The 17247-nt window shown below is 35.1% G+C and overlaps 1 protein-coding gene across 1 annotated transcript in view; it reads left to right on the plus strand.

Annotated features, from left to right (window-relative positions):
* PLXDC2 (plexin domain containing 2) overlaps window positions 1–17247 on the plus strand; it is a 711109-nt gene that overhangs the window by 592837 nt on the left and 101025 nt on the right. The window contains exon 10 of the mRNA XM_007936353.2: window positions 10870–10930. Within this exon, the coding sequence (XP_007934544.1) occupies window positions 10870–10930 (61 nt within the window). The remainder of the gene's footprint in view (window positions 1–10869; window positions 10931–17247) is intronic.

A 17247-nucleotide genomic window follows, 5' to 3' on the forward strand; every position in this document is an offset into this window, starting at 1 on the left:
GGCCTGAGTTTCCTCTCCTCACCTAATCCCTTCGGCTGATTGCTCTTCTCTTTAAATTGCTCTGCTGTTTAAATAGATAGGTTAGAATATATTAATATGTTAACTATTCTGTATCAATTTTATCAAATTTACAATATAATTATAATTTTAAACATAGCATTTTATAAAAATAACAGAATAAAATGAATGAAAAAATCACTGTTAGAACACAAAGTATATTATTCCTGGAATTCTTAATCCATCTGTTTGAATATATAAATATATATACTTCAATTTTGCTCTTACTTCACATTATGTATCAAAATAAATTTAAAATAGATGAGAGAATTATAAGACAAGAGTGAAATAATGCTAACTAGAGGAAAATCTAGCAAATATTTCTTTACTAACAAAGTAGGAAAAGAAAGTGCTAGTAAACTTCACAATGTAAAGATCCAAACTGTGCCGTCAAAAAAAAAAAAAAAAAACAATTGTAAGCTGTTGTTGTTGTTATGTGACGTCAAGTCAGACCCAACTCATAGCAACCCCTCCTTATGTTTCTGAGGCGATATCACTACGAAAGTAGATTGACCAACCTTCTGTAAGCAAATGGTATATATTTAGTAAAGAGTTAATACTCTTGATTAATAGACATCTTTAATTTAAAAAAAAGGAATAGCCCAATCAAATAAAAGAGAAAAGAAATGAACATGCAATTTTAAAATGAAGAATACTAATAGTCTATCAACATTTTTAAAAGTTTAAGTTCACTCACCATTAATAGAAGGAATGCTAATAAAACATGATATATTGTTTTTAATCTATCAAATTGCAAAAAGGATATAGGTATATATTTTTGTAAGGGTAAAATGACAAGGGTATTGCCATATACAATCAGTCCTGCTGCAAGATAACTTGGTAGCATATCAAAATTCTTATAATTTTCAGCTTTTGGTATAGCAATTCTACATTCAAAAACTTTTCTAGAGGAATTAAGCAAAGATGAGCATAAACATTTATGTACAAGAACGTTCAATGCAATATTTTTATATTTATAAAATTTTTGAAAACTGAATGTCCAACATATTTGAAAAGTTGAGTAAATTTTTATGAAGCTATCTAATGGAGTACATATTGTCATTAAAACAGATTTTCTGAGGAATATTATGAATATGGCAAAATGCCAAGACTTACAGTATTAACTGTGGAAAAGCAACCTATAAAATGGTCTAATTCCAATTTGATTAATACATGGTTATAAATAAGTATACATTAAAGACTGTGGAAAATAAAATAATAACAATATCTTAATATCCAAATAATACCAACTTTAATATCTGTTTTTATATTTTTCTGTAGTAGTCTATTAAAGTGATTATTTTTAAAACCAAGAAATGGTATGTAAAGCATAAACATGAGTAAGAGTTTACACTATTTATCAGAATAGTGTTTTTCAAATCAAGGATTGCTATTCAGGTGAGTCATGATATCAATTAACCAGTTGGTTGCAGCCAGCATTTTTTTGTTGTTGTTGTTAATAAAACAGAAAACATGTCAGATCTTTAGTAAGGGGAAAAAAAAGCATTTTAACATATAGTTTTTCTTCTGTAAGAGTACACACACACAGAGACATATAAATGTCTAAACACAGGATGTAAAATATATTTCTTACTGTGATTTATTTCCCAAGACTATTTGAAAGACTATATGTTGGACTAATCAGTTTTTCTGATAGAATTGAAGATTTCTGAAATTGCATATTTCACACTGTTAATGTGCATCAAATCCACTTGATGCACATGTGCAATCTCAAAGCTGAAAGTAATTGAGGAGCTCAGATTTAACTATTTCAGTTACTTTTTTTTTAATGTATGTTTTAACAAGCACAATGTTCAAGCAAAGAACACAAACTTGTGAAAATATAGAAGATATGATGCTATGTAATAAAGGATTATTTAAGTCAATACATGGCCAACCTTGCATCATTTAAAATTCCCTTGGCTGGCATATTTAAAAGTTAGATGGGAAGCAAAGGTGAAAATTAAATTTCACTCTGACATTAGTATTGCAAGTTAGGTCAAGTCTTTTTAGTCAAATTGGCTTTTAACTATTTCCAAATGAATGAACACTTCTTTTCTTGACACTTGTAATAATATTTTAAAGATTTCTTTATGTAGGTATAAAATATATACTGAAGTATTTAATAATCAAAGTTGCTGTCTTCTTGATCAAAATGTGCTGAAAGTTAGCAGCCCTGGGCTTTACTAAGTGACTTTGCCTTCATCGAGGTTTAGTGGATTGTCCGGTTTAAAATTGACTGATTTTATGCATCATAACAATTCAAATATGTATTTCAGTCTACTTTTATATTTTGTTCATTCCCATAAAACATAGACAATGCACAAATGAGGATATTTTGCCAATATCAACATTGGCTTTTAATCAGAATAAGTTTTGAAAGAATTGACTTATTTGCAGTTCATCCTAAAAGATGTTACTTCACTCCCAGCATCAACTCACTCATTCCTACCCTACACATTGCAAAACTGGTAACAGACTAGTTTTCAGGAGGTGACATTCATTGGCAAAAAGAAGCGTGAAAGGCCAATTGCAAAAATCGTTTCCTTATTGAAAATGTTACCAATGAAAGATAAGAAGGGAGGGAAACACAAGATAACAGAAATAGTTTTTTTCTTACCAAGTATTGGGCAGAAAAGAAAAATAAGATGTGAATTTTGCTAATGATGTAATAGAACTGGAAAGATAAAAAGCCCTGCTGCTCTACTTTTAAACACTTATTAGGGCTCGTGCTCTAGATTCTGGGAGTCTAGAAGGACATTAAACCTTTATTTTTTAAAACTTGCTTTCTGCACGATGCCATATGCCAAGTTTCTGGTTATCAGTTTTCAGGTGATTTTACCCATTTTATAGTATTTCATCTGAAACACATCTCCAGAGCAAAGTTCCTAAATTCTGCAGACAACTTATCTTGTTAACATTAGATTATGATTCTGATCTACAAGTAACATCCAGAGCTTTTTGTAAAAGAAAACATATTCTACCTTCTGGTATAGTTTAATTATGTAAAATTCCATCCTTTATCCTACAATATCATCTTTGTAATAGGTTACTTTACTTTAGATTCATCTAGCATTCCCAGAGCCCTATATGAATGGTTCAGGAATAAAAATTCTGAAAAACTTTTCTTTCAACTTTCTCAATTTGAAGAAAACCATCTTTATTACTGAAGATGCCCATCACATGCTGAAGTCCAATCAGTTAAAAGATAAAAAATTAAAAAAAAAAAAAAAAAAGCATGTTCAATAAGAGAAACCATATATAGTTTTTCACTAAGATTTTATTGAAAAAAATGATGATTGTAATCTTCATTTTAAATTTTAAGATCTAGCTCTGGTGGCTTAGTCCCTAAGGCACTTGACTGCTAACCAGACGGTTGGCGGTTCAAACCCACCAGCCACTCCTCAGAAGGAGGATTGGGCGATCTACTTCTGTAGTGATACCAGTTCATAAACCCAAGGAGGGGTCGCTATGAGTCGGGTCCAACTTGACGGCACCTAACAACAACAAACTCTCCAGTTAAAAATTGTTCAGTATTGCTAAAACAGGAGCTCTGGTGGCACAGTGCCTAAGGCATTTGACTGCTAACCAGAAGTCTGGAGGTTCAAACCCACCAGCCACTCCTCAGAAAGAAGGTTGGACAATCTACTTCCATGGTGCAACCACCTCCAAAACCCAAGGACGGGTCACTATGAGTTGGATCCAACTCAATGGCAGTGAGTTTGATTTTTCCTTTTTATTGTCAAAACAAAATAATTTCCTCATATCTTTTAGCTCCATACTACCTATTACTCCTTTTAGCTTATGCTAAAAATAAGTGTTGTTGATTATAATCACTGCTGTTTGTCATTACAGTTATCTTTAATTGTTTGTCATCTAAAATACTGTTGCTACTTGTTAACGCATAGTTCTATAACTTTGTTGCTGGAAGATAATTTTTCACATTTTTGCAGACTGTGGCAAGAAAATTTACTAAATATACAATTGATTTTTTTTTCTTTCCGTTAAAATAGCACACTCTGATAAATATACTTAAGGCTTCAGGGACTATATAAATCCTCCGATACATTGATAAGGTATTTGTCCTAAAATCTTTAGAATTTTTCAGATACTTATTTTTAGATAACAGTCTAGACCAGGTGTTAGCAAATAACAGCAAGGAGGCTAAATTACCTGCTTTATTAAATTACAAATAAAGTTTTGTTGGAAACCATCCATGTTCATTTATTTATACACTATGGATGGATGCTCTTGTGCTATGATGTCAGAAGTGAGTAATATAAAAGAGACTATGTAGCCCACAAAACCTAAAATACTCACTATCTGCTTCTCTGCAGGAAAAGTTTGCTACTCCTGATCTAGAAACTAATTCCTAAATGGGTCTTCAGATTCTGTGAAATTCCTTCAAAGTTCTCCTTTCCAGATGTATAGTGTAAATAGTGAAATGACAGTTCCCATTGTGACCCATGCAATTCATTTGTAATCTTTCCATATTGCTAATGTGTGTATATTAAAATCAATTGCATCTCTTCCATGTGAATGTTACCCTTGTAAAATAAGTGGTATTTCAGAAACGCTGTCTACAAAACTGATAAGTTAAAGAATGATGAGCTTTACACTTAATCTCTTGATTTTGATACATGCTGCAAATTAGGAAAATATTGTTTGTTTTTCTAGGCTGCTTTGTTTAATAGGGTTCAATTAACATGGTCCCTAGAGGCTTCGAAATCAACATCCCATTGAAATTGAGTGGTGAATGGTACAATTAATTTGAAGTACAGCACTCTATCAACTTGTTTTGAGATTAGGTAGTGGTGAGAAGAGAATAATTTAAAAATAAAAACATTGGAAATCTACTATATTTAGCAACTGAAACTTTGTTGAAAGCAGTGTTTGAGTAATATTTACAAAAAGCGTATTATTTCTGTCCACTTGTAAATACTGAATAAAGGCATAGTTCATGTGTGAGAAAATAATCACCTTAGATTTTATCTCATAAAATTTTCTAATACTAATATGATGACAGGATGTTATATTATTTCACATTAATATGTCTATATAATTCATATGCATTTTAAAAATTGTGTCTAAAAGGTGAAAACCTCATTTAGTTATTTATTGTCCAACAATTGTTGACCTACATGCATACTACAAAATATTGCTTAGATACTAAACATAGGTAACATTTACTGAAAGTTTTTTGTTGTTAGGTGCCATCAAGTTGGCTCCAATTCACAGCGAGCCTGTGTACAACAGAATGAAACACTGCCCAGTCTTGCCCCACCCTCACAATCGTTGCCATGCTTCAACCCATTGTCACAGCCACTGACTGTGTCAGTCCATCTTGTTGAAGGTCTTCCCTTTTTATGCTGACCCTCTACTTTACCTAGAATGATATCCTTCTCCAGGAACTGGTCCCTTCTAGCAACATGATCAAAGTATGAGAGACAAAGGCTGGCCATTCTTGCTTCTAAAGGGCATTCCATCTGTACTTCCTCCAAGACAGATTTGTTCATTTTTTCTAGCAGTCCATGGTATATTCAGTATTCTTCTCCAACTACTATGCACCAAATATTTGACTTTGAACCCTTATGTAACCCCTTCTCCCTTTTTAGATGACAAAACAGGCTTAAAGAAGACAAATGTATGTATTATCACTTATGTTTTTTGTGAGGAGATCTGGTGGCATAGTGCCTAAGGCATTTGATTGCTAACCGGCAGGCTGACAGTTCAAACTCACCAGGCACTCTTCAGAAGGAAGATTGGGCAATCTACTTCTGTAGTGATATACTGCCTTAGAAATTCAAGGATTGGTCATTGTGAGTCTGATCCTTAGCCTAGATTCTTGCTCAAGCAGTTTAACTCCAGAGATTCACTCTCAACTATGTTCTTCAGCAGTCTTGTGAGTAAGATGACATGAAAGCAAACAATTGCAGTATAATAATAGACAGTTATACCTGCTATTAAGGAAGCACTGAGAAAGAGTTGCTTACTGCTCTGGTGGGAAGAGGAGATGCTTCTCAGAGGAGATAAGACCAGAGTCAAATTGCAATTGGATTTACTAATTAGAAACAAGGAAAGTTAGACATGAAAATTGCACATTCAAAAACTGTCATAAGAGAAAACATTCAGGGAATAGCAAGCAATTTGCTATCCTTGGGGTGTAAGGTATGTGAGAATGGGTTATAGAAGATGGAGCTGGAAGAGTAGGCAATAGGTCTGGTCATACTGTATTATCAGGCAGTGGTTTTCAAATTTCAGTCTTTTAAGAGTCACCTTCATTTCTCAAGCTGAAAGAACTGAGGAAAAAATTTAAGCATTGAGTTGCAATATTGAAAGATTCAATGAGCAAAATATTGAATGATGCAGGAAGCATCAAAAGAAGATGGAAGGAATACACATAATCACTGTCCCAGAAAGAACTGGTAGATCTTCATCCATTTCAGGAGGTGTGATATGATCAAGAACAAATGGTATTGAAGGTAAAAGTCAAATCTGCACTCAAAGAATTGGCAAAGAACAAGGCTCCATGAATTGATGGAATACCCGTTGAGATGTTTCAACAAACGGATGCCCCACTGGAGGTACTCACTCAGTTATGCCAAGAGACTTGGAAGACAGCTACCTGGCCAACTGACTGGAAGAGATCCATATATGTACCCATTCCAAAGAAAGGTGATCCCACAGAATGTGGAAATTATTGAACAACATCATTAATATTGCACACAAGGAAAATCTTACTGAAGATAATTCAAAAACGGTTGCAGCAGTATACTGACAGAGAACTTCCAGAGGGGCAAGCTGGATACAGAAGAGGACATGAAACAAGGGATATCATAGCTTCTGTAAGATGGATCTTGGCTCAAAGCAAAGAATACCAGAAAGATGTTTTAGTGACTCTGCAAAGGCATTTTATTGTGTGGATCATAACAAATTGTGGATAACATTGAGAAGAATGGGAATTCCAGAACACTTAATTGTACTCATGAGGAACCTTTACATTGACCAGGAGGATGTCATTCAACAGAACAAGGGGATGTTGCATGGTTGAAAGTCAAGAAGGGAGTGTGTCAGGGTTGTATCCTTTTCCCATACTTAATTCAATCTATATGTTGAGCAAATAATCAAAGAAGCTGGACTATATGAAAAAGAATGTGGCATCAAAATTGGAGAAAGAATCATTAACAACGTGCAATATGCTGGCAACACAACTTTGCTTGCTGAAAGTGAAGGATGACTTGATGCACTTACTGATGAAGATTGAAGAATACAGTCTGCATTATGGATTATATCTCAATATAAAGAAAACAAAAATCCTCACAACTGGATCTATAAGGAGCATCATGATATATGAAGAAAAGATTGAAGTTGTCAAAGACTTCACATTGCTTGGTTCTACAATCAACACCAATGGAAGCAGCAATCAGGACATTAGATGACATATAGCATTGAGCAAGTCAGCTGCAAAGGATCTCTTTCAAGTGCTGAGGAGCAAAGATGTCTCCTGGAGGACTAAGGTGCACCTGACACAAGCCATGATATTTTCAGTTGCCTCATCTGCATGTGAGACCTGGACAATGAATGAGGAAGACCAAAGAAGAATTGATGCTTTTGAGTTGTGGTGCTGGTGAAGAATACTGAAAATACCATGGACTTCTAAAAGAACTAACAGATTTGTCCTGGAGGAAGTGCAGCTGAAGTGCTCCTTGGAAGTAAGAATGGCCAGACTTCATCTCCCCTACTTTGGTCATGTTGTCAGAAAGGACCATTCTCTGGAGAAGCATTTCATGGTTGGTAAGATAGAAGGGCAAAAGAGGGGAAGGCCATCAATTAGATGGATTGACACAGTGTCTGAGACGATGGGCTCAAGTATAGCAAGGATCACGGAGCTGGCGCAGGGCCGGGTGGTGTTTCGTTCTGCTGCACATGTGGTCGCGATGAGTTAGACATGACTCAACGGCATCTAAGGACAACAACCAAAGTCACCTTGTGATGCTTATTATCTGGCCTGGATTGCCAGAGACTCTGACTCAATAGACCCAGGAATTTCATTTTTACAAGCAACCTGGGTGATTCCAATGTAGGAAAGCCTCTTTGAGAAACACTGTTTATGTTCAGAAATAAGAAATTAATATGCTGAAGCATGACATGGTTAATGCAGTTGTATTTTACAAAAACAAAGCATTAACTCAGTAGTGTTCACAAATGTGATTTTTGTTTTATTTAGACTCCAGAAATTATATAAAAGTGGCTTTTATTAATGTTTTATAATGCACATACACCTCTGGTTATCTTTCCTGTTGGGTGCATTTACGTTTACAGGTTTATAAAATAAAATGCTGAAAAAGCAATGTCCAGTTATATTTGTCTTTCAAACAAAAAGACCAAATCTTATTTGTGCTTTGCCTTTCTTCCCATCTTAGCAATTAGTGAACTGACAGACCAATTAATAGGGAATCAGTGGTGATTGAATGAATTGAATCACATTTTTTCAGTAGTTCCTAATGTCACACAGTGTAACTAGATTATTATTTAGATAAATTCAATTAATTGCAATGTTTCTGTACTTTTCCATGTGAATAATTTAATGAATTTCAGCATTAAGAACCCTTAAGACAAAATTTCATTCAGGTCACAAATTCAAAATTTGGTACTATCTTGATATAAAATAAGGTAAAATTACCCTTTTTTTCTTTACTGCTTTTGGATACATCTGGAAAAAAGTAAGTGAAAACAAACTACATTCTACAAATTATCTGTTCAGTTTAATTACTTGTAATCAAATAGCTCCCAAGCAATCTTTTTCCATAGAAAATCAGTAATTCCTCATCTTGTAAAAGAGAATATCAATAAATTCTTCAATATATAGTCAAACTTCAAAGGAAAAAAAGATGAGAGAATATCATCTGACTCTGGAATTAAATAGACTCCACATGTCAGATTCTCATTGGGTGATGGGAGATGGCCTTGACCAACTGGAGAATCTCAATTTATAATGCCAGATCACACACTGATGTTTATTCCACACTTAAACTTGTTCGACACAGATGGTAGGCATAAAATAGCTGAGCTTTAATGGATCATGTCTGAAGAAAATGACAGACACAGTCCTTTTTGTTGACAGTAAAGTTGTTTTCACATTCCACTTGAATTAAATTATGCTCATTCATGCCATGGTACATAATCTCTGGCAAGGATCTTTAGAAGGAGTCATCATGTGAACTCACTGCAAAAAAAAAATAATAATAATAATTTAAATGTAAAAAAAAAGAAAAATGCAAAATACCACTTAGAAGCCAATAAACCCAAACCCACTGCCATTGAACGGATTCCACCGCATAGTGACCCCATGAGACAGAATGGGACTGTCCTATAGGGTTTCCAAGACTGTAAATCTTTACGTAAGCAGACTGCCTCAGCTTTTTCTTCAAGATTAGCTTGTGGGTTGGAACCACCAACCTTTTGATTAGCAGCCAAATGCTTTAACCACTAAACCACAAATAGGCAATATAAAACAAAAGTTGAATGGCATCCATTTATTTTGAAAAATATATGAACATCTATTTAGATTCTCATAGTGACCCCCCCCTTGGGTTTCTGAGGCAGTATCTCTATGGAAGTAGATTGCCCAATCTTCCTTCCAAGGAGTAGCTGGTGGGTTTGAACCGCCAGCCTTCTGATTAGCAGTCAAATGCCTTAGGCACTATGCCACCAGAGCTCCCTTCATAAATACAGATAAATATTTATTTAAATATAGATATTTCTTTATAGTTATAAACATGTTATATAATATTTAGTTTTAATACTAAGATTCAATATTAAAATGAAGAGGCAATATAAACCCTTAATCTTTAAATAGACTAGCAAACTATTTTAAATTTCTAATATAAAAAGAAATCATGCATCAGACAGACCAGAGAAGACCAGTATGAGGCACTGATGCTAGCTCTTTAAAATGTTCACAACCCAGTTTGGTACATAAGACATAAACATGTGAAAACTCACCTTAACAAAGTTACATAGTAAAGCAGGATGTCATCACAGCGATTAGGAAGCTTTATCAAAATGTGCTCTGGGCAGTATTTGCTCAGCCTTGAAAAATGGGCTGTACCTAAAAGATAGGGAAGGAATGGATAGAAAATTATTCCAGCCAAGAAAGAGGATATGAGTGGATGGAATCTTCGTCAATCTTGCTTGCTGAATTAGACCTTTGATGCATGGACAATCATAGAGGAAGGGTTTGTGTGACTCCTGTGTCTGTGTAATATGTGACCTAAAATTGAATAAAAAGATCTGATAACTTGAAAAACTAAGCTAAAACTATACTTGCAAAAAATGTTTATCTATTCATTTTGATGATAATAAAATAAAATTTGAGGAAAAATAAAACCAATTTCATAGCCTACTGATTGCTTTTACCTTTGTGTAGGGATTCGGGCTCTGCATATTGCAGTCTGCCTCAGCAGAATAATAGCTTACTATGTCGGAAGGAAGGTTGGGCAACCCTACTTCCGTAGTGATACTGCCTTGGAAACCCAAGGAGGGGTCTCTATGAGTTGGGCCGACTGACGGCACATAACAACAACAACAATGTGAGATGATAATAAAGTGATAGCCTAACAAGTGAGTGATTAGTGAATTGCCCTGTAAATGTTTCACACTCCAGTTAACAGTTCCATGAAAGACAATATATACTGTGCTAAAATGAAAATTCAAGACTTGACTACTTACCAATCTTTTTCTTTTAATTTCTGCCCTTTACCCCTCACCCTATATGTTCTTTTCTGGACTCCCATGTGGTCTTCTTTCAAGATGTTCCAGTGGATTTGATCGCCATCGGCAGGACTGGGTAGACAGTGGATGCCCTGAAGAGGTATGCCTGTGCTATATAATGACTGGATTCTGGGGACCAAGCTGTCATATGCAGATACTACAACTTTCTGGAAGTTCTGTCTAATTTAACAGAAAGAGTTAACTGTTATGGAGCCTCTAATAAGTGTCAGACATTGAGTTTAACACTTTATGTGTGTTATCTCAACATATCCTCCTATCCTTTCCATGAGAAGGGTTCTGTTATTACCCCCATATTACTAAGAGGGGAAGAGACAAGGATGAGGAGAAGTGGTGGAAGAGGGGTAGAGTGTGAGTACTTAGAGAGTCAGATACATGGCTATGTGGTAGTAGAGCCAGGGTTTGTATCTGTTTAAGCAAAGGTGATTCTCGTAAAGACTTGCTGCTTTTCTAATATTTAGGTAGGAGTCCTTGGGTGGTACAAGTGGTTAATGATTTTTGGCTCCTAACCGCAAGGCTGGAAATCCACGTCCACCCAGAGGTGCCTCAGAAGAAAGTCCTGGTAGTCTACTTCTAAAAAATCAGCCATTGAAAACCCCATGGAGCATAGTTCTACTCTGACACACTTGGGGTCATCTTAAGTCAGAATAGACTCAATGGCAACTGGTTTTTAAGATGTAGAAAGCCATTATTAGTATTGCTAGCTCAACAAGACCATTGGTATAGAGGCTAAGACTGGTTACAGCAAATTTGCATGATATAAAAAATGACAGATGTTATAACATGGAAACATTAATGCCAAAAATGTTTGTGACAATAATGCAATGAAGTGGTTCAAGTAATTGTAAACAATTACAGAAGAAATTTTAACTTGTTTCAAAGTTTTCTAGTGAATTAAATTGACATTGTCATTTCAGAGTCACATAATGACATCGTATAAGATTCAGGAAGACAAATATTTGTGTTTTTTCCTCCTTTTATTATGTTTTAGGGGAATAATTTTTAATAAAAAATCATTAACAATTACATAAATTTTCTCATTCAGCAAAGCAGCGCATATCAAAATTCTGTTTTAAAACTATTAGGAGATTAATGGCTACTAGAGGCTTGTTTTTTAAAAAAATTCAGATATTTGCTAATAGATTTTATTTTTCAGAGCAGTTCTAAGTTTACAGAAAAAATATACACAGAAGGTACAGAGTTCTCACGTACTCCCCTTTCGCCCTCCAGTTTCCCCTATTATTATTATCTCGCATTAGTTTGGTATGTTTGTTACAATTGATGAACCACTATTAATACATTATTATGAACTAAAGTCCATAATTATATTAAGATCCATTCTTTGTATTGTTCAGTTTTTTGGGTTTTGACAAATGCATAATGCCTTGTTCCTACCATAAGGGTTTTACAAAGAATAGTTCCATTGCCCTAAAATGCCCTCTGCTTTATCTACCCTCCATTATTGGCATAGTCATAGGAATGTTTCAGGTAGATGTTTCCTTCATGTGATCATAACCCATTGCTGTCAAGTCAATGCCAAGTAATAGAAACCCTACGGGCAAGGCAGAATTGCCCCAGAGCATTTTCAAGGCTATAACCTTTATGGGAGCAGATATGCACATCTTTCTCTAGTGAAGCAGCTAGTGGGTTCAAACCTCCAACCTTTTGGTTAGCAGCTGAGAGCTTACCCACCGTGCCATGGAGCCTCCTTCATGTAATCATAGTTACTTCAGTAAACAAAGCTGAAATTTTAAAGATTAAGAGTGCATTTCAGATGTCTTAATTTTCTTGTTTCAGTGTGAAGCATAGGAGGTACGGAAGACTCCATCATATTTTGGGCCCTCCTAATATACCCATTGCCATCAAATCTATTCTGACTCATAGTGACCCTACAGGACAGAGTAAAACTGTCCCATTGGGTTCCTAAAGCTATAAATATTTACAGAAGGAGACTGCCAAGTCTTTCTCCCATAGTGGGGCTGGGAATTTGAATCACCAACCTTTCAATTAGCACCCAAGTGCTTAACCTTTGTACCACCAGCACTCCTTCCTCCCAAGTATATTTATAGAGAATTGACCACAGACTATGATAAGCACCAAAATTACAAAGATAAATATAATCCTTCCTCCCAAGGAGCTTAGAATATAGTATATAGTGTATCCATATTGTTTACTGTTTCTTTTTATTATTTATTTTATATATTTTGTATGTATTTTTGTATATTTTATATGTAATTATCAACATTACTAGCTTTGTGGTAAACAATTCTATCCTTCTTTTACAGGTAAGTAAACAAGATCACAAACTCTAGTCAATTTCCACATCTAGAACTAGGGTTAAATTTAATATATTGATCATGTGAAAGAAATTTATCCAGTAGCTGTAAATCCTAACTACTATGTACTATTATCAGCACTGTTAAGTAAACATCCAACAGGGTAGATCGGCCACTAAGCAAAGTTTGCACTTAGGAAAGACATGGGCAAAGACAGAGTAACTGCAAGTACATGGTCTTTTAAAGTAGGATAAGGGAAAGTTTGCTTCAGGAGGTGATATTTCAGCTGAAGTCTGAAGGGTAACTGAAGCAAAGAAGAGGAGTGAAAAGAAATGATATTGGTGAGGCAAACAGTACTCTAAATGTGACAAGTTGAAAAAGTTTACTTTATCCTAAGGACAAGGGAAAGCTGTCTGAAGAGTTTAATCACAGGGATGATATGATCCAAACTGCTCTTTAGAAGGATCTTAAAACGATCCTTTTAGAAGCATCGTATGGTTAGAGGAACTCTGGTGGTATAGTGCCTAAGGCATTTGACTGCTAACCAGTAGGCTGGTGGTTCAAACCCACCAGCCACTCCTTATAAACAAAATTGGGCAACCTACTTCCATAGGGATATCACCTTGGAAACCCAAGGAGGGGTTGCTATGAGTCTAAACAGTGAGCTTGATTTTACATATATACATAGGAGCTCTGGTAGCATACTGCCTAAGGCACTTGACTGCTAACCAGAAGGTTGGTGGTTCAAACCCACCAGCCACTTCTTGAAGGAAGGTTGGGCAATCCTACTTCTGTAGTGATACTGCCTCAGAAACCCAAGGAGGGGTCGCTATGAGTTGGGGCCAACTCAATGGCACATAACAACAACAACAATATATATATAGTTAGAAGTGAATAATGGATTGTGACACAAGAGTCCAGATACAGCTATAACCTAGGCCAGAGATGCTGTTGATGTAGATTGATTGGTGGGAAGAATGGTAGTGATGGTGGCCATGGCAATGATGATGGTGGTGGTGCAAGGATCAATAGGTGGCTGGTTGAATGGAAATGAAAACTGAATTTTTTTTCTTGCTTTATATCTTTTTAAATATCTTTTTATAGTGGTTCTAAAGCACAATAAACAATGAATACCCACGAGCACACTACTCAGTTTAAGAGCTAGAGTGTTATTGATCACTGTGGAGCTGGTTGTTTGCTGTTGCTCTGTAGCATCCCTGCCTCATCTCATGAAAAAATAAATAAAACTGTTCTGAATTTATCATTTTCTACCCTTTATAAAGGAGCTTTATCATATACATATGTATCCTAAATTATGATTACTTAAAATTTACTTGCTCTTAAGTTTTCTAAAATAAGACATCATGTATTCTGTAATTTTGTCAACTTTATTTACCAGAATTGTGTTTATAAGAGTTGTCCATGTTGGTGCATGTGGTGGTAATTTATTCATTATCATAACTATATATTCTATGATATGAATGTACTTTCATTTGCTTAACAGATATTTGTTGCATTTCCACTTCTAAGGCCAGTTTTAGGTACTGGCATAAAGTAGTTAGGAACAAAAAAAAAGCAACAACAAAAATCCTACCTTCCTTCAGATTGCATTTTTACAGTCATATTTTTGTCACTCAGTCTTTTGTTTATGAACACGTGGACTGTTTACAGACTTTGCTATTACAAAAATATTCTTGTGCAAGTCTCCTGAACTGAGTGTGCAAAAATTTCTCCAATATTTCTAAAAATGGAATTGCTGAGCATGTTATATAATGTTGAACTATGGAAGATAACGCAAAATTGTTTACAGAATGCCTAAGAGTTCCCTTTACTTCACATTCCTGACACACTGAGTACTGTCCAAACTTTTCATTCTCCAATGTAGTGGTTGTGGCACAACAGTTAAGTGCTTGGCTGCTAACTCAGAGTTCAATGGTTCAAATCTACCCAGTGGCTCCAAGAGAGAAAGACCTGAAAATCTTCTTCCATAAAGATTACAACCTAGAAAACCCTATCGGGCAGTTCTCCTCTGTCACATGGGGTCATTATGAGCTGAAAATCAGCTGCACAGTGCTTAACAGCAGTAACAATGGGTATGAAGGGAAATCTTACTGGGAACTTAATTAACATTTATCCAATAATTAATGAAATTGAGCATGTTTGTATATGCTTTTTATTTCCTCTGATATTATTTAATGAGCAGCCATTCCTAAATTAACATGTCAGATTTATCCATCTTTTATTTTATGATCTTTTTATTATTATTTTATGTGTCTGTATATCTTGTTTAACAATATATTTCCTACCAAATTTGATTAAGTTATTTTCATCTAAATGTTTTAAAGCTTTGTCTGTCGTAGTAGATCCCCCTTTCTCCCACCTCTGGAATTGTTTCTTGTGTGTAGTGTAAGATATGAATACAATTTTGCAGGATTTACACACTACCGACTATCATTCACCATTTACTGATTGAATAGTCCCTCCTTATGATAATTTCCTACAAAGCCAGCTCTTTGACATAGAGTTTCTGTGTAGGTGGGAGTTTGTTCCTAAGTTCTCTTTTTCTAAAGTTGAAATTCTCTATACTTGGGCCAGTGTCACACTGTCTTAATTACTATAGTTTTATACATAATCTTCATTTGTTTTAGGACAAATTTTCCTTTTTTTTTTTTTTGTCTTCATAAGTGTTTTGACTATTTTGAAGCTTTTTTACCTATATAAATTTTAGAATCAACTTGTTAAGTCCTATAATCAAATCAATATGGTTAATAGCTTTATTGGCATTGCATTGAATTGTATATTCCTATCCTGCTAAGGAAAATAGACATTTAAAACATTGTCACCTTATTGATAAATAGAGTTTATCTCCTTTTCTTTATATCTTATTTAATGAAGGCAAAATTTTATAATTTCAGTAATGTTTTTTAGATAAACACTAAGTAATTTTTTGTTGCTATTTTTTAATCACAGGTTTTATTATTATTATTTATTCTAACTGTTTGTGGATAGCAACATATTGTAATATTCAGCCGTGTTGAGAAAATGATATACTCTGATGAGTTTTAATCATTGATCTTTTCTACTTAAACAATTATGTCCTTTTTTATAAATGGCAGATTTGTTTCTTCTTTCTCAGATTATAACTTTTAATTCTTAGTTCTTAGTTCTTAGTCCACATGGTTCAGGGCAGTTTGAGGCAAGCTTAAAGGGCAGGTGGCCTGGAAGGCGGGCCTCATGGGATTTGGGGTAGTATAAGGGTGACCAGGAAGTGAGCAGAGTACTTACGAACAGCTCAGGGAGATGATCTTGCTGTCAGTTTGTCATCCTCTGGTGGCTTGCATGTTGCTAGAGGCTGGAGGCTATGCTGCTGATGTTGCAACTGCCAGCAGAGTTACCCATGGTAGACAGGTTTCAGCAGAGCTTCCAGACTAAGACATACTTGGAGAAGGAAGAGGACATTCACTTCTCAAAGAATTGGCCACTGAAAATCTTATGAATAGCAGTGAAAGTCTGTCTGATATATTACTGGAAAACTTTATGAATATCCCTGAAGCATTGTCAGATACAGTGCTATAAGATGAGCCCATCAGGTCAGAAGGCACGAAAAATATGACTGGGGAAAAGCTGACTCCTCACAGTAGAGCCGACTTTAATGATATGGATGGAGTAAAGCTTTTGGCACTTCCATTTGCTGATCTGCCATGACCTAGAATGAGAAGAAATAGCTGCAAACATCCAATAATAATCAGAATGTAGAATGCATGAAACATAAATCTAGGAAAATTGGAAGTTGTTAAAAATGAAATGGAACACATATAGATCAGTATCCTAGGCATTAGTGAGCTGCAATGGACTGGTTTTGGACATTTTTAATCAGACAACCATATGACCTACTGTTCTGGGAATGACAAATTGAAGAGGAATAGTGTACCATTCATTGTCACAAAGACTGTTTCAAGATTTATCCTGAAGTACAATGCTCTCAGTGATAGGATAATATCAACACACCTACAAGGAAGACCAGTTAATACTATTATTCAAATTTATGCACCAACCACCAAAGCCAAAGAGGAGAAAATTGAAGATTTTTACCAACTTCTGCAGTCTGAAATTGACCAAATGC

This window comes from Orycteropus afer, unplaced genomic scaffold (genome assembly GCF_000298275.1).
Source record: "Orycteropus afer afer isolate SDZICR_OR568_19922 unplaced genomic scaffold, OryAfe1.0 scaffold00035, whole genome shotgun sequence".
NCBI classification, from domain to species: domain Eukaryota; kingdom Metazoa; phylum Chordata; class Mammalia; order Tubulidentata; family Orycteropodidae; genus Orycteropus; species Orycteropus afer.